The sequence below is a fragment of the Desmodus rotundus genome, chromosome 6, assembly GCF_022682495.2.
Source record: "Desmodus rotundus isolate HL8 chromosome 6, HLdesRot8A.1, whole genome shotgun sequence".
Classification (NCBI taxonomy): Eukaryota; Metazoa; Chordata; class Mammalia; order Chiroptera; family Phyllostomidae; genus Desmodus; species Desmodus rotundus.
The window spans coordinates 28,726,854-28,744,460 of NC_071392.1; the positions used below are offsets into that span (position 1 = coordinate 28,726,854).

General features: G+C 37.9%; 1 protein-coding gene and 1 non-coding gene across 2 annotated transcripts; one reads left to right on the forward strand and one right to left on the reverse strand.

The window, feature by feature from the left end:
• Positions 1-1,958: 1,958 nt before the first annotated feature.
• On the forward strand, positions 1,959-14,094 carry PDK4 (pyruvate dehydrogenase kinase 4). Its single transcript, XM_024577164.4, has 11 exons — positions 1,959-2,400; positions 3,495-3,636; positions 4,815-4,886; positions 5,038-5,222; positions 5,389-5,475; positions 5,920-5,997; positions 7,801-7,877; positions 9,644-9,742; positions 9,936-10,046; positions 10,343-10,456; positions 11,858-14,094. Exons 1-11 carry the CDS (start codon positions 2,271-2,273, stop codon positions 11,999-12,001), a joined length of 1,239 nt encoding a protein of 412 aa, XP_024432932.1. The 5' UTR covers positions 1,959-2,270; the 3' UTR covers positions 12,002-14,094.
• LOC112319904 (U6 spliceosomal RNA) lies at positions 3,274-3,379 on the reverse strand. The gene has a single exon (XR_002976385.1). It is a non-coding gene; the product is annotated as a U6 spliceosomal RNA (small nuclear RNA).
• Positions 14,095-17,607: the final 3,513 nt, after the last annotated feature.

Sequence of the window (17,607 nt, forward strand, 5' to 3'; positions counted from 1 at the left end):
AGAGCCATGAGGGCGTGAGGCTGAGACGCTGAGTGCAGCTTCTGGGGAGGGAGCTGAGACGGCGGTGCCCTCACGTTGTTCTGGGTACGTGCTGCCTCTGTAGAGCTTGCTGGGAAACAAACACTGAATGCTATTTTCGCTTCCCCTCTTTTCTTACCAAAGCGAAAATCCTTTCCAGATTTCTTTCAGTTAGAGACAACAGGTACAGGTTTTTCATAAAAACAAAGTGGTGCAACACAAACTTTCGAACTTTCGGAAAGCAAGGGATACCTGTCATACATAGTGTCTTGGCCAACTGGGTAAACAGCTTGACCCGGCTCTTCCAGTCCAGCTGCCATAAATGTTGCCAATTATAACACCAGTTCCCGTCATAGAGAAATGACACTAAAGAATGCAATTCACTTCCCTGTGAGAGGATAAATATTATTGGATGGGATGACATGGAGACAAAAGTTTAGTGACCTCGGTTCACATTTAGCCCTTAGCCATCTCTGTGACCGTCATAAGACTTCACCTGACCTTTAATCATCACACAACTCAGGACAGTAGTGCCGGGCTAGTCAGGTCAAGCACTCAGCAGGGTTTTCCTAAATTAGAACCGCCTGTAATGTATCGTTCCACTGCCTTTCCTCTGCAGACTAAAGGGTATAATTCTTTTTAATATGTACTTTTGCTGATTCCAGATCCCACACACATGGTAAGAAAAGGCAAATGCATACTTTCCTATTACTATTACTTCTGTTCTTGGGATGTAATCACGGTAAAAGGAGGGATTTTTACTTTAAATTTACTTGCTCCATCGACGAGTTTTATTTATTGATTGATTTAGCTTCTGGAACACCTTTTTTTTCTTTTTCTTTTTTTCTTTCTTTCCTTCCTTTTTTTTTCTTTCTTTTTTTTTTTTGCTTTACCAAGCTATGCAAATATGTAACAAAGGATTCAAAATACAAAAATATAAGTCACAATAGTATCAAGACCCATCTCCAAAGGGAGATGCAATTTGGAACTTTTCCTATGTTTCCCTAGTTTTAGCAGGAACAAAACAGGGTAGAAATCACAAAGATGCATCTGGCATAGTCCCAACCCTGATGCCTTTCAAGGCAGGGCGTCCAGGAAGGGACAATGTGAGAACATAAGTGGCTACAATATAATGTCCTAAGTGACAAAGGCCAGATTTGGAAGAGCAGGAAGAGAAGCAATCAGGAAAGATCTCTTGCAGAGCCTAGTTTGCTAGGCAGTTAAGGCTAGAAAAGAATGTCTTAGGCCAAGATTTGGATTAAGGACATTTTATACAGGGGAACAGAGCCAGCAAATTCTTGATGGAAGTAAAAGGAGGTGGGTCAAACTGGCAAACTGATCCTTTTCTAATTTTGTTTTTAATTAACGGAATTAAGCCCAATAGAAAGAAGCATATTGATGGCCTTTTATTGCCACAGGAAAAAGTTAATGTATTTTGGTCAGCTCCTCAAGTCTCAGCCAAAAAAGTACTTCCAGTTCCTGATGCGTGCTGTTTGCTTGCTGGAAGAACTCCTCAGGCTGTTTATTCCTCTCGCTGTCCAATGGCAGAGAAACCCATACTTTTGAACGCAGCTGATTGGCTACTGTAAAAGCCCGCTCTGAGCAAGGACCAATGAGCTCCCGGAGCCCAGATTCTTGGAAATAGTTTCTGGCCAGGAACGCGTGACATTGAGACAGCCTTGCACTTGTCAACAAGGACGAGTCTGGGCTGGCCCCCTGCCCACGCGATCCGGCGCCCTGTCCCAAATGGCTGATTTCGAGCCCACCTACTTCCAGATGCCCACTTCGGCCTCCTCCTACCCCCTTAACCCTCTCAGCCTCTTGCACCTGCGCCAGCACACTCCGCAGTGACTGCCACCGGGGAGCGGGGCCCAAAGTTCTTTCTCTAAGTGGATTGGCCTAGCCCCAGGCTCAGGGCGCGTCTCCAAGTCCCAGTGACTCCTCCCCGTTGGATTTGGGGGGAGCGTGCGGGGGAAACGAATAAAACCGCGGGACACGGCCGGTGGTGGCAAGACGAGCACTGGAGTCTCAAGACACTTGCTGCTCCTCTGACTCACTGCTCCTTCTGACTCGCCTCCAGACTCCTCTGCTCCATAACACCCCTGACCCTCAGCCCAGACCGAGGTGCACCAGCCTGCCAGCACACCTGCGCTGCTCGCCCGGACGCGGCCCGCCCTCTCCTCGGTCGCAGGCTCTGTCCCCAGCAGCCTTCGCCCGCAAGCTCGCCCCTGCCAGGTCCTGTGGGCATCAAGATGAAGGCGGCCCGCTTCGCGATGCGCAGCGCCCGCTCGCTGAGCGGCGCCAGCCTGGTCCCCCGCGAGGTCGAGCATTTCTCGCGCTACAGCCCGTCCCCACTGTCCATGAAGCAGCTGCTGGACTTTGGTGAGCGAGGAAGTAGGGTCCGGGCGGGGGCGTTGGAGTTGGGGTTGGGGTTAGGGAGCTGCCTTAACTTTAAGTCCCGGTGCAGGGAGGTCTGGCCTCTTTAAAAAGAAGGGGTCGGACTTTCTGCTGAAGCGTGGATCCTCGACCACCAGCGCATCTTGCCTTCTCCTCCATCCGGCTTCTTGCTGAGAGTTTTTGTCCACAGGTGGAGGCCACTTGCGGCTCCGCTGCGGCTCCGCTGATGTTGGATGGTTTGAGCTCATCTTTCCGTCCAAAGCATCCGTCAAAACACTTTTGCTTTCGGTCAGCATTTAACAATGAATGAGAAACTTGATCCCTTCGCCGCACAGGATTTCTTGAAAAAGACTCCTAACTTTATAAAGTAGCCTAAAATTGAGGTTTTTAACCCTTGGCCACCTTTCACAGGGTACATCTCTGCATTCCTAACAAATTTCTTTGCTTCTCCACCATTAAAGTTTTTTAAAAATATTTGCAATACTGCTGAAAGTATTTCTAGACTTTCCACAACAATCTTACAAGGAAAATGTCAAGGATTTAAAGGTGATATTATTTATTTATTAGTAATCTGGAAACATCACAACTTCCACCCCGCCCGCCCTCTTATCTCCCACTCCGATTTCATAACTGGAACTCTAAACATTGTGGCCTCCACTGAACCCTGCATTCTCTCCCGTATATTAAGAGCTGTAGGGGTAGTCTGACTTCGTGGAAGTGAACCCTCTTTAAAAACAACAGCAACAATAATTCCCATATTGGTAACTTAGAAAAAGGCAAGAAGATACTTCTTGAATTATCTATAAACTGTAAACCAACTGAGGGTGAAAATGATTTTATTTTGTTTTATTTATTTTTTAAAGTATGGAACACTTCACGAGTTTGCGTGTCCTCCTTGTGCAGGGGCCGGGCTAATCCTCTCTATCGTTCCAGTTTTTAGGATATGTGCTGCCAAAACGAGCGCTGAAAAATAATTTTATGATATATGTATGTGTTTAATATTGGATGGTTAATGCTACTTGAGTATATCATTTAGACATACTTGTTTCCAAATACTAAATAAATGTTAATTGTTACAGGTTTGGAAAACGCATGTGAAAGAACTTCTTTTGCATTTTTGAGACAAGAATTGCCTGTGAGGCTTGCCAATATCCTGAAGGAAATTGATATCCTTCCTGATCGATTAGTAAATACCTCTTCAGTGCAGTTAGTTAAAAGCTGGTAAGTAGTGAACCATTCTGAAACAGTCTCTAGTTTTGAGACAATTATCTGAGTATGAATTCTTACAATATATTAGTATCATAGTTGGAAAACAGGTGATTTGAATAGTAAATACTTTTGAAATGTAAATAATTTTTTATTAATTTAAAGTAAGTTATGGTAAGGGCAGTTATAAAACTAGAAACAGACATTTTATCCTGAAAAAGGAGATTCATTCACAATATAATTTTTATTTCTAAGAGAAATATAAAAACTATTTGAGAGTTACAGTTTGCTTTGTATTTTAAATAATAAAAGACAGAGCTTGATGTTGTAGAAGGAATCCTATCCTAGAAATAGATATGAATGACTGCTATTCATAGAGGACCTCATCTTTTTAAATTACAAACCTATTAACAGCAGGCTCTGGGTTCACATCCTGCTTCTGCCTCTTCTTAGTTATGGAGTTCTTGGAAAGTGTCTTAAATTCTCTATGCCTTAATTCCCCCATCTGTTACAGAGGAGAATAAAGTATATGCCTCAAAGGGATATTTGAGTGTAATTAAATGAGGTAATCCATTAAAAAGCACTTAGAATTCATAGCACACGGCCAGTTATGTATCAGTTACAATCATCTCATTTTATAAATAAGGATACTGAGGCTTAGAGAGCATAGATAATCCAAAGGAGCAGGTTTTCAGAGGCTAGAGCCAGGATATGCACGGAGGCAGGTACGCACCAGAGCCTCACTTTAATCCACTGACTGCACAGCTTTTTGTTCATTGATTCAAGAGCTATATGGATTATATACCCATTAAACATTACAATCTGACATACATATTCAATGCATAGTACACACTGCTTTCAAGACTTCTATTCACCCATGAATGGATTAGGAAAAAATATGAAAGTTTTCTTAAAATGTTGCTTTTAAGTGCCTTTGCTATTAAAAAATACATTTGCCAAACAAAACAGAAAATGCAGATCTGGAATAGTTAAAGAAATAAAAGTTTTAACTTAGGAAGTTAAGGATCAAAGTTGAACCTTTTCTTTTGAGATATTGTTTTCCAAATGTCTTGGAGTTTTAATTTTAAGCATAATCCTTTCTCTTTTCAAATCATTTGGAAAAGATGCTATTTTCAGCCTTTTGTATCTCACTATTCAATTTAAAAACTTAAAGCACACCTGTCACTTTACAGGTACATCCAGAGCTTGATGGATTTGGTGGAGTTCCATGAGAGAAATCCAGAAGACTGGAGAACATTATCAGAGTAAGTTCTACACATTAGATTAAGTGTCTAAAACTTTGACTATTTCCAGACATATTCCCATAATAAATGATATGCACACTTGTAATGTAAGAAATAGAAGTAAATGAATCTTACCTGAACCTTCACTGAATGTAAATGTGTTTTGGCTTAGTTTTGTAGATACTCTCATCAAAGTTCGAAATAGAAATCATAATGTAGTCCCCACAATGGCACAAGGAGTCATAGAATATAAAGATGGCTGCTCAGTCGACCCAGTCACCAACCAAAATCTTCAGTATTTCTTGGATCGATTTTACATGAACCGTATTTCTACCCGGATGCTAATGAACCAGCACAGTAAGTTCATTGTAATCATGTTATACAGAGATGGGTGTAGACTATAAGCCATACTCTAACTAGACTATTTGGTGGGTCACATTTTTTGGTCAGTGGTAGTTCTAATCATCTTTATCCTGATTTTTATATAATATTATATAATATGTTCATATTTATTTTTCAACAGTTCTTTTATTTAGTGACTTGGAGACAAGACACCCAACCCACATTGGAAGCATTGATCCCAACTGTGATGTAGTAGCAGTGATCCAAGGTAATTTCTAGATTTCTTCATTTCCCTCATTGAAAATATATACTAGATGGCTGACATACAGTTGAGATGACTCTGTAAATGAATTTATACTCAGAGTTTTCCCATTATATTTTTATGAATACTGTCATGAAAATCTTTTGTTTTTGAAGATCAGGGGTTTAAACATGCATTTATAATATTATAAAAAATCCAAACATCAGGTTAACATGTCATATTCTTATATAGTATTTGATCTCTGATGTGTGCATATTTCTATTGCTATAACTGAAGTACTGTCATAATTCTTTCTTCAATAAAATATTAAAAAGATATTTTTTCATATACATAAACTTGTACTCTAATGCATATTTTAGCTTAAGGGTAGTGTACATACTGAAGATCACTTGAAAATTTTACTTGGCACAAATTGATTTCATCATTATGGAAAAAAACCTTCTATTCCAGATGCCTTTGAGAGTTCAAGGATGCTTTGTGATCAGTATTATTTAACATCTCCAGAATTAAAGCTCACGCAAGTGAATGGTAAGCTGTGAATAAAATATATTTTAATGTATGTGAAATTCAGTGTCTTCCCACTATGATTAATGTTGTAAATACAGAGCAACTTCTGTGTTCCAGTCTTCCCTTCTGAATGTGCCTAGTTTGTACACTTTTTAATTTTGAAACCAAGATTGTCTTTATCTCAACTGGAAAGTTCCAACTGAGCATATTCAGTTGCTAGTGATGACTCAAGAAGAAGAATAGTTTAAACAAATAGTTTGGTATATACAGTGACAATTTAGTTCCAGTATCTTAGATCAAAGAAAGATTGCTTACTGCAGAATAGGGCGGAGAGGAGCCAGAAGTAGGAGGAACCACTTGGTAGTGGAGACATCCTCCTTAAGAGGTTACTCATAAGATCTGGAAACAAAAGTACTTTAAGTTGCCCTACAAGAAATAAGCCAGTCACAGGAGGACAAACACTGCATGATCCTTACTTACATGAGGTATTTAAAATAAGTCAGACTCAAAGAAGCAGAGAGCAGAATGGTGGTTGCTAGAGGCTGGGAGTGGGAAGTCACTATTCAATGGGTATAAAATTCTACTTAGGCAAGGTGAGTCACTTCTAGAAATCTGCTGGACAACATTGTGCTTAACAATACTATATTGCACACTTAAATATTTAAGAAGGTAGCTCTCATGTTAAATGTTCTCACCAAAATTATTTTTAATGCGCTATAAATATATACCAGTTTTATATTGAAACAGAGCATACTTTATTTAGTAGCTTCAACTGAAGGGTACCTGGAAGACAGTCTTCCTACATTCCTGAAGTGATTACATGAGGAATGCGAGGCACTATTTTTATCCTATTCCATAGCTGCTTCTCAAAGCATGAAGGCAAACTTAAATTGGAATAACATTCTCTTTTCAATTCAAAGTAAACCTCTTTTCCGAGTAATAGTTACACATGAACAATGTTCACTGGTGGTGAGAGTGAAAATTAAGTTGTTCAAATGATGAGTAGCCTAACTTATGGGTTGGGGGTATGTAAATGCAACTGATGGCCAAACTAAAAATAAAACTACAAATAAAGATTGCAAAGTATCTCTAAACATCAACAAAATTGTTACATAACTTTAGATAAACTGCTTGAACGGTGATAAAACAAAGAAGGAATTGAGCCAGACCTTGTGTTTTCTGATTCAAACTTTGCCAAGGCCTGGCACGCCAAAGAATAATTATTTTATTTTTCTTTTCAAACAGTATTATGAGGTTTTGTTTCTCTGTTTTCTTTACCCTCTTGGTGAAATTTGAGCATAGTTAGTCTATAAGATTTGATATCTGATTGATAAAAATCAAGAATAATCAGACGTTATTTTCCCATAGTTTTCTATGTGTTACTTCAATTTCCAAATACGAAACTTGTAGCTAGCTTTATTTTTGATGTTACCCTATAGGCACACTCATTTTTTACAATGATATTGTAATGTGCCTTCTTTCTTACAATGATATTGTCCAGTACAAAAGTGTGGAAAATAGAAAAAATAATCCGTGTAATCTAATTTACAGCACCCTTGTCACACACTTCATCTGCTTCGTACCTTCGTCGAGAAATGCAAAAACTCGTCATAGAGCTCTAGGCAGCTACTGTAGAAGCATGTTGAAAATAAACCAGTTGTGTTTCCTTTTAACAGGGAAGGTTCTAGGGTAGGATTTTGGTGTGAGGAGGATGCGGAGTATGCCAATCCTGTTTAAGTCTAAAATATTAGTCAAATAGATCTGGATGTTTATTTTGATGAAGTGTTTGTTTACTAATTCTAATGAGTTTCATTTTTCTCCTAGCAAAATCTCCAGAACAACCAATTCACATTGTGTACGTTCCTTCTCACCTTCACCATATGCTCTTTGAACTATTTAAGGTATGACACTTCACTCTGATCGCAGTTCTTTTTTATTAAAAATCCACTGGTTGCATTTGAAGTTCCTTTATCATTTCTGACTACACAGGAGACTCGCTGTCTTCTGCTAAGTGAGCTTCTGTGCACCTAAAAGGAGGACACAGTTAATGGGTGAAAGGGTTCATAGAGCTCACTGTAGCATCAACGTGCATTCAAGAATGCACAACATGAATCACCCTGTCTCAGAGCTCCCGAGTCCCATTATTTGTTCAGGTGCCCAACAAAGGGCTATTCACTCATGTATTCATTAAGAAAGTTCATGGGGTGAAGACTTCAGGGAATGAGGCCTTGTTTCTTCCACCCCCACAGACTGGTCCAATTCCAAATCCAGAGGTTAAGGTGCAGAATTCCTGTAAGTGGCAGGATCGCAACCCGAGTCTAGAATACGCTCAGAGGACAGTCCGTTCCTTCCATGTTGTACTTCAACGTGCCTATGAATCACCTGGTGGTTTGGTTAAAATGCAAATACTGAGTCAGTGGGTCGGAAGTGGGGCCTGAGATACTGGATTTCTGATAAGCTAACAGGTGGTGCTGCAGGTCCACAGTCCCCTTTCTGTGGCAAGACTGGAGGGCAGTGCTTCTCAAACTTCCATGCCCTTTAGCCCCACCCAGAGGGCCTGTGAAAACGCAGATCCTTAGGCTCTGTCCCTGGCAGAGTTTGATTCTCTAGGTCTGAGAATATGCATTTCTAAGACGCTCAGAGGACACAGATGTTACATACAGGTCGGAGGTAGCCAGGTGCTCAAATCAGATCCTGTCCTATGTTCTAAAACCAAACTATGACTATATTTCCACCAAAAGATAGAAAACACCCAAAGCTTTGTGATGCTTCCAAAAGTCATCTGGACTAGGGAGAAGGAAGCCTAAAAAAGTGACATTTACTTCTAATTCTGTTACAGCTCTTCTCAGAAGTTACTGTTTCCTAACTTATTCTTAATGTTAGTACAGTGAGGTATTGATTATACTATAAATATCTGATCTGTTTTACTTCACTTGAGCTAATGATTTGAACTTCATATCAGATAGAAACCAGAAAGCAGTTAATTTGCTGGAAGGTTAGGGAGGAAAAATGGGTGAAATAAGCCAAAACTGTATCTGTATAAGACGCATCCAATTGTTTGAAAACTTGAGTTTCTTCCCTGTGAAAGGACAAAAGATACTTTTTGTTGATTTGGTTTACTTTTAAATTGAATGGTCCAACTCATAGATTTATATTGATATCACTGGCAAAAGTTAAAATGATTATCACGTGCAAATTGAAATTTAAATTAGAATTATTCACTATCCTTTTAAATGGTAACAACTTTTTCCCAGCAAATTTTCTAAAAACCAACACATTAGTTCAGTGATTCACTGTTCATTTGTTATGTGATAGTCTTCAGTGTTTGGATGTAAAATGTAATGGAAAGACAGAAAATAGGGAGCCAGGAAATGGATGATAAAAAACCCTGTGTATGTTTAAATTAAGCTTACAAATAAGAACCTGAGAACTAGCAGAGTGGTTTTTCTGTTAGACATCACTCCCAGGAGCTATATTACATGGTGAATGAATATTTTTCATTATGTATCTTCTATGACATATTCATAAATGGCTTTTTACAGAGCTGTTTTAACTACTAGCTTAAGAGAAATAGGAATTGTACTGTTTTTATTTTATACATAAAAAACAGGTATCTATTGTCCCTCATTCTCCTGCCATTGAATTTCTTCTGTTTTGTTTTCTCTAGAACGCAATGAGGGCGACAGTCGAACACCAGGAAAACTGTCCTTCCCTCACACCAGTGGAGGTGACTGTGGTCCTGGGGAAGGAAGATCTTACAATTAAGGTAACTGTTCTCTAATATTCTTGTGAGTCTCTCCTGAGAGAATTAAAAAGTCACCAACAGTAGTCTCTCAGCTTTGAGCAATAGCTCAAAGGCGCATACTAAGTGACTTTTCAATGAGGGAAAGACATTTTTATAGAGACAAATGCACATTGTTTTCAACGTGTAGCTCTGACGACTTGTTTGTTGGTTTAAGATTTCAGACAGAGGAGGTGGTGTTCCCCTGAGGATCATCGACCGCCTCTTTAGTTATACGTACTCCACCGCACCAACGCCGGTGATGGACGGTGCCCGGAATGCTCCTTTGGTAAGACCAGTTATATGGCAAAGCTCATCCCAGCCACCTAGTTCTAAAGGTAGAGCTCGGATTACACGGAAGTATTTAGGCAAGTTAATCCATTTAAATTGGGCAGAGGGATATGAGAAAGAATGATAAAGCCAGCTAAAAATAGTGACACAACTCTAGGGATCTCTGATGGAAACAGAAGATCTTTATCTAGGTCCTAGGACATCAGTATCAGGCAGGATAATATCTCCTTTCCACATTTCGGATCCCAATGATCACCGCCACCTCTTTACCAACAACTAATCTTTTCTCTCTAGGCCGGTTTTGGTTACGGCTTGCCGATTTCCCGCCTCTATGCCAAGTACTTTCAAGGAGATCTGCATCTCTACTCTTCATCAGGATACGGAACAGATGCTATCATCTACTTAAAGGTATACTTTAAACTCAGTAGGAAAAAAAAATCACATTTCTGAAAAGATTGCTTCTTTTACAGCCCTGAGTTCCATGGCCCGCAATGAAAACCCCAGACTGAGTTCATGCAAATAATGACTAAAGCAATTCTGTTTTCTGTGTGGTGTGTGTAGATACACTCTTTAGTATTTAATGTGGCAACTTACAAACAAGGAGGAGGAGCCAGGCTACCTGCCTCAAGTGAAGCAAAATCGGCACTCCTGTTTCAGAGTGAGGACATGCCCATATGAATTTTTTAAGGCAACTCCTCTGGCATCTGTGAGAATAGCTGTAATTTTGTTCTACTTCAACTGTGAAAAAAAGATGCTGATAATGCTCCAGCCTAAAAAATAACTGATATCAAGTTACTGGAGACCTTAAACTGACGTTAGAAATCCAGGGAAAAGGAAGCTGACTGCTCACAAGTTGTCAGTGGGATCCCGGGCATTTTCTGTTTAAACTGTAAAACTTCGTACATGTGTTTTCTATTTCTTTTAAAGCTTCGGTTTATTCGCCAAGGTCACTTTCTTGATTGTGCTTATCATTTGCCAACTACAGGGTCTGGTACAAATAATGCCCCTATTTTATTACAAAATGTTGTATTACAAAATCATAAGCATGTAATTCTGTAGCATAACAATATCATACTCAAGCACACCATATGACATTTTACGAGAAATGTTCAAATTAGAACTACAAATTGTTATACCCATTTTATTACCCTACCAACCACACTCAAGCAGGCGTTACTTCTGCTGGACCCGGTATTTCTACTGAAAATATACTTACAGATATTAAACATGAAGCTTCTAGGCTCCCATTCTGTCCCAGGGAGTTGTTTGCCAAGTGGTTCTTGACCATCTGAAATAATTAATGCATTCATCTCTTAAATAAGCCAGTGTCTTCAAAGTACTGGGAAAGATTAGTAGATTATAGCTCTGTAGTATCAGATTTAATAGATTAATAGTATCAGATTAGGACTCTTTACCATAGATAAAAAGGTTTTGCTTGGAAAGAATAGCTTTGCTTTTCAACTCTATCATATCAGTAATGACAAAACAAGGTACATGTGTGAATATTGAACACAAATTCTATTCCCTAACTTAAATTGTGTATACACTATTTTATCCCCTATAAGGTAGAGATAATATTTATTTTTTAGTTTTCTTTTATACAGTGCCTAACACACTATCGGCTCTGGTGCACTCTTATTACCCAACTAATTAAAATAATGTATTTTTAAAAAATTTAAAAAGAAAAAACAGTGTATTTGAGTGGTTGACTTCTTACCTCTGAATTTAGTTTGAGTAATCACTTCAGGTACAAATCACGCCATGAATAATTTCTTTGTTTTGACTTCTTTCCTCACTCTCTCCTTTCAGGCTTTGTCTTCTGAGTCTGTAGAAAAACTCCCGGTCTTTAACAAATCAGCCTTTAAACATTATCAGATGATCTCCGAGGCTGACGACTGGTGCGTCCCGAGCAGGGAACCCAAGAATGTGGCGAAGGAGAAAGTGGCCGTGTGAGGCGGGCACTCGGGACACTCCAAGGGATCAAAGTGGGTCTCCGCCAGTGCTGCTTTCTGAATGTTTGCACGTGACCTCCTCTTCCCTCAAAACCAAACAACAGTAACAAAAAGTCCTTCACCAGAACACTGAAGGGAAGAGGAATAAAGCTCGTTTCTGTGACCCAGCAGAGCACAGAGCGGGACGACAGGAGTTAACAGATGGCCAGCTCTTTATTTGTTCAACATAGAATAATGCTTGAGTTTATATCAAAACCCAGAAGAAGATATAAGACTCCGCTTTTCATCTCTTTATCAGCAGGAGTGGGAAAGGGAGCAAAGTGAAGATACAAGCTATCAGTTTCAATGGACTGATGTCTTAGACTTCTGGTTGACATCATATTAGTATTTATTGAACATCGTGTCAATTATACCAGTATTTTCCTGCCTTTCGAAGGAGCAGGGCTTATTTTACACTCTATGACCAGAAATGTATGTAAATGCATATTTCGCATATATCATGTGCTCTAGGGAGGAAAAACTGGTGACTAAAATAACATTCACTTTGAGTGACCAATGAGTCAAAACATTTTATTCAAAGTTTCAGCCAAGGCATTGAGCCTATGTAAAAACTTAGAGGAAAGCCTTTTCTGATAAATACAGGGCCTTTATTTTGCTGCTTTCCCTGTTCACACATCGCATAGTAGTGAACACTTACTGCAAGGTGCCTACCTAGTCTTGGGTGAATTTTAAAATATGCACTGAGTTCAGAATGTTGACGATTGGAGGGAGAGAAGAATTGCCAAAGTGATGACAAAAATATCTCTCATCTTGTTTTTTTTTATAAATGAAACAGTAGCCTGGAGAAACTGATGTAGGGAACGAAGTCATGCGTTCCGAACACAACTCAGAAGAGCTGTTCTCCACCCTGTGGTGGTGGCAATCCCAAAACATCCATTTTCTAGGTTTAAAAAAAATGTGTTTTTGATTTACTTAGTTATACTCTCTACACTCCAGCATTAATGTGTCTATAAAAAAACTTAATTATGAAATGACTCAAGGACATTAGAATTTAAATACTTTTTAGAGTATTTTTAACAAGCAGCCTGGGAGTAAGAGGATTTCATGCCAGGATGTTTTCATTGGTGAATCACGGCGATTGAGAATTAATGAGGGAAAACTAAACTGCATATGGAACTTTGGGGACTTCAGTATAATCTGCAGGTTGACAGGGTGATCTTGTACATTACTCTTAGAGAAGGAATGAAAAGATGAAAGAAGGAAGGAAAGAGGAAAGAAGGAAGGATGAAGAAAAGGAAGGAAGGAAGGGCATTTTGCTATATTTCCTCAAATTATTTCAAGAAACGATCCATATTTTCATGGACAAATTATTGGCAAGAGGATGAATTGGTGTCTTTCAAAACAGTATTTCTTTAAACGACTTACTCACTCTTGCAAGATAGTAGGTTTTAATGAGATAATAAACTCATGTGTCAAATCGATGTTTAAACTGGGTTATGGAAAAAACTAGGCTTTTCTGCATTAGAAAATAATCAGTACTGTCCATGTGTTGAACTTAACATTTGTGTTTAATATTGTCACGGCCTAGTGTTGTGGTACTTCTGGGAGTGGCCATACAAGCCCCCGATTATGTTGTGAATTTCAGATTTTATCATCAGAGGTCCTAGATAGCGACTTCCATTGATGATAGGATTCTGGCGTATGCATTTATTGATGACACAAAACTACTTGATAAGTTATTTGAATTTTCTTTTTTTTACTGAAATGTAAACATTTTTGTATGTAAATACTTGTATTTACCAAAGATTTCAAGCAGTTGAATAATTAACCCACTGTGAACTATCATGAAAACACTAGAGAAAAAGAAATGTTGGTATCTCGGTAGCGTCATCAGCTATGTAAATACAGCTCTATAAAATAGAGGTAGACTACATCGGTATTTGTAAAATTTATGGAAAAGATTTAGGATTTTACTGAGTAGATACTAAATGTTCAGACCCACTTAAACTGTTAATGTATAAATTGTATTTTTGACTTTAGGCTGTGTACAGATAAATGTGACAATTTTGATAATAAATATTTTTATTATAGTAATAGGCATAGTCTTTTAAAGTTCTTTTCTTAAATTAATGGCAAAGTACTAAGAAGAATTTGAGGTAAACGTTTTCCTCACTTTACATTCAAGTCTAATTTAACTACATATTGAGTGTAGCCTTTTACAAGTATTGAAATTAACTTAAAATCTTAATTTTTAAACAAAAGATAAGTAAGTATTCTATAGCAGTCCAGAAGTTTCTATTATTTTTTGCTTTCTTGTGTATGCCCCAAATAACACATAGTACAAAGTGTGTTTTATCTACATAAATATGTTCCATAATTATTTTTGCAATGGTTATATTCTCTATTTTGGTAAATTTACTTTAAAATTTCATTTAATGACTATACTTACATAACAAATACAGTGGAACTCCAAAATAATCACTCAGATCATTTACATTCCCAAACAACTTCTGGATTAAATATCTGAATAATAAGAAGATATAAATAGGATACAAATTACTAAATTAAATGGTGGCATGTGTTATCTTTTCTATCTTCACACTGTCACTAATTTAATCCTATTCTATCTTTAGTCAACAAGTTTTGCCCACTTCCATAATGCCCTTGGTGGTAAAATTTTGCAAAGAAAAAAAAAAGGAGAAAAGAAAGAGAAAGGATGGAAAAGAGGGAGGGAAGGAGAAAGAAAGGGAGGAAAGAAGGGAAAATTAGAATAAAAAGTGTTGTCAGAATAATCACATTTGAGTAAAAAATGCCTCCACCATGACTTTAGATCCTATAACCAGAGACACTGAAGTTAAGAACAATCTAACAATGGACAGGGGGGAGTGGGGAGGGGACAGTGAGGAGAGGGGATTACAGGAACTACTATAAAGGATACATGGACAAAATCAAGGGGGAGGGTGGAGGTGGGGGAGGGAGGGGGGTTTGGCTGGGGTGGGGTGGAGGGATGGGGAGAAAAGGCATACAACTGTAATTGAATAACAATAAAAAATTAAAATTAAAAAAAGAAACTATGCTAATGTCCATCAAGGACTCCCCATTCACGGTGAAGCGCATGGGCATATGCGTACTCACAGGCAAGCACTTCCACACACACAGTGGATTTAGTTGTAAGTTTGAAGCTGCTTGGGAGGTAGGGAAGTTGTGCATTCACATTCCCATAAAAACTAAGATACTCTCTCACCATCCCCCATTTATACACACAAATATTGTTCTGACACAATGTGTGTACTCACCCCCAGAGACACTAATTTTCAAGTCCAACAAAGTGGACTGAATAGTCATCAAAACTATACTGTTTCTTCTAAATTTCAAATTTGGTTAGAAATGGTAGGAGCATTTGGCCTTAGCTACAATGACATGTGCAAAGGCAAAGAGAGATCATTGTGAACTAGTAACTTGCTTGGGCACTGACCTTGGTAGTTCCTTTACAAATTCTCTGACTATATTTTCAGATATTGTCCTAACACTTAAACGTGTACCAGCAGTGCAAATGTATCTGAAATCTTCAGGGCACTTTGGTCCGTCCTGGTGAAAGAATCAAGGGACTTCCATAATCTCACAGGAGCTTATGTAAAAAGTCCCTAAGCCCTCAACCACGAATATTTAGAGCAGAGGGATGCTATCCCAATTAACATTCCATCCATACATACCTTTTTAAATTTTTCACCTTTTACCTTACATCACAGTTATTTAGATGTTCAATTACCATTCCCTGGGTAAATACCTGAATAAACACATAAATAAACTTCTGCCAATAGAACAGCATCCTTACATTTAAGGGCATATTGGAATTATATGTTAAATAAATGCACATCAAATTTTATAAGTTTAAATGGTATACAAGAAGTTTTACAACATTGTAGGAACTCTGGCATACTTTTCTAAACTAACTTTTTCCAAAAGTTAAATTGCAATTGATCTTTTATTTTTTTTTTAATGTTGCTCTCCATTGGTGGCCTTTGGCCATTGAAAATTATCACATATTTCAAAATAAATTAAATAATGGATAAAAGTTAGTCATAGTAAGGAAATTTCTTAAGCAAATGGGTTGGTGTTTCAGATTTTATAACTATGCTTTCTTCTTGTTCACCTTGGACTAGATGAAAACTGTTACTATCCATATTTCATGGCAGCTTAAAGAGAAGGAGCAACCGTCTTCTAATTTGAATTTTCAGTTTCTGCCCAAGTGCAAATAAACATCAAAAGTCACTCAAAACAAACAGAAATGTCAGTAACCTTGAAAACATGTTGAATCTATTAAACAATGTGAGCTGTCTCAGTAATAAGTCCAGCAACAAAATAATTTGTCAATGAATTATAAGACCTTGTTTTCATGTTTACTGCTACCATTTAACATAATGAAACTAATACAGGACTAGTTGTCCAATAATGCAACATTGCTAGGAATTATTTATTAGCATACTGTTTTCCATAAATGTAAAAGGATGCTTTAATATCTAAGACAAATAACCTATTGAATGTCAAAGTCTTGAGTTTTAAAATCAATTTCATTAAAACTATGCCCTTTAATGTGTTTCTAGCCCCAAAATATACTTTGATATCTGATAGTGTTGCCCTTAACTCAGTCTTCTAAATTTATTTTAAGGTTAACAAAAAATTTTAATGATAAATTTGTGATATGAAAACAAAATGAAAATTTGAAAACAAAGAAAAACCTTATACCATGTTCATAGGCAATTCTCTTTACCTATTTGAGTTCCACTTTTCTCTTCTACCTAAATAACATCTAGTTGTTTAAGGAAGTCACTTCCAATGCTACGGTTTTTTAATTTATATTTTCTAATGATTCTCTGCTGAATACCCAGCCTCCAGCCTCTCCTCAGTCCAAACTAGGCTTCTTATAATATCACTATCAAGCTCAAAATTCTTTGCTGGCTTCCCAGTACCTAAGAATTTGATATTTATAGTTATCTACAATCCAACCTACATGACCAGCCTTACAACTTATATCTTTCATTACTGAACTGTTCAGTGTATTTTCCTATAAGTATGGGACACACATATTTCCTTTTGCTCATTGGAAGTATGCCTGCCCAAATTGCCCTTTCTCTCCTCTCTGTTCCCCCCCCCCAAAAAAAATGCTGCTTAACCTTTTAGACTCAACTCAAATTCCACCTCCACAGACAAAGCATCCAAGCTCAAAGTGCTGTCTCTCCCAACTTCCTCCTTTAAACTCTCATATGGTCAGGATCATTTTAGTATTTATCACACGATTCCTAAGGTTGCTAGTTAAATGTTATGGATTTGTAAAATCCAGAAACCCAACAAGATTTTGTGTTCCCTGTAATCCAGGACCATGAATTACACACACCTATGCAAAACCATGATGCTAAGCCTGCTTCATGTACAGTAGACGTTGAGCAGTATTTCTTGATGAATATATTTTTGATGAGTTAAAAAAAAAAGACAGAGGATAGCAATGGAACAATTCCTAAGTGAGCTGATTATTGTATTGATCTAAAACCAAAGCAAATCATCTTAATAGTATTCTTAATGACCCTCATCATTTCTTGTCAGTCTGGG

What these genes read in the sequence shown, in the direction of transcription:
- PDK4 (XM_024577164.4), top strand. Translation starts at nt 2,271, where the DNA reads ATGAAGGCGGCCCGCTTCGCGATGCGCAGCGCCCGCTCGCTGAGCGGC. An exon ending in GACTGGAGAACATTATCAGA is followed by an intron (nt 4,887 to 5,037) that starts GTAAGTTCTACA and finishes GTTTTGGCTTAG; the next exon opens with TTTTGTAGATACTCTCATCA. An exon ending in GTGCCCGGAATGCTCCTTTG is followed by an intron (nt 10,047 to 10,342) that starts GTAAGACCAGTT and finishes TTTTCTCTCTAG; the next exon opens with GCCGGTTTTGGTTACGGCTT.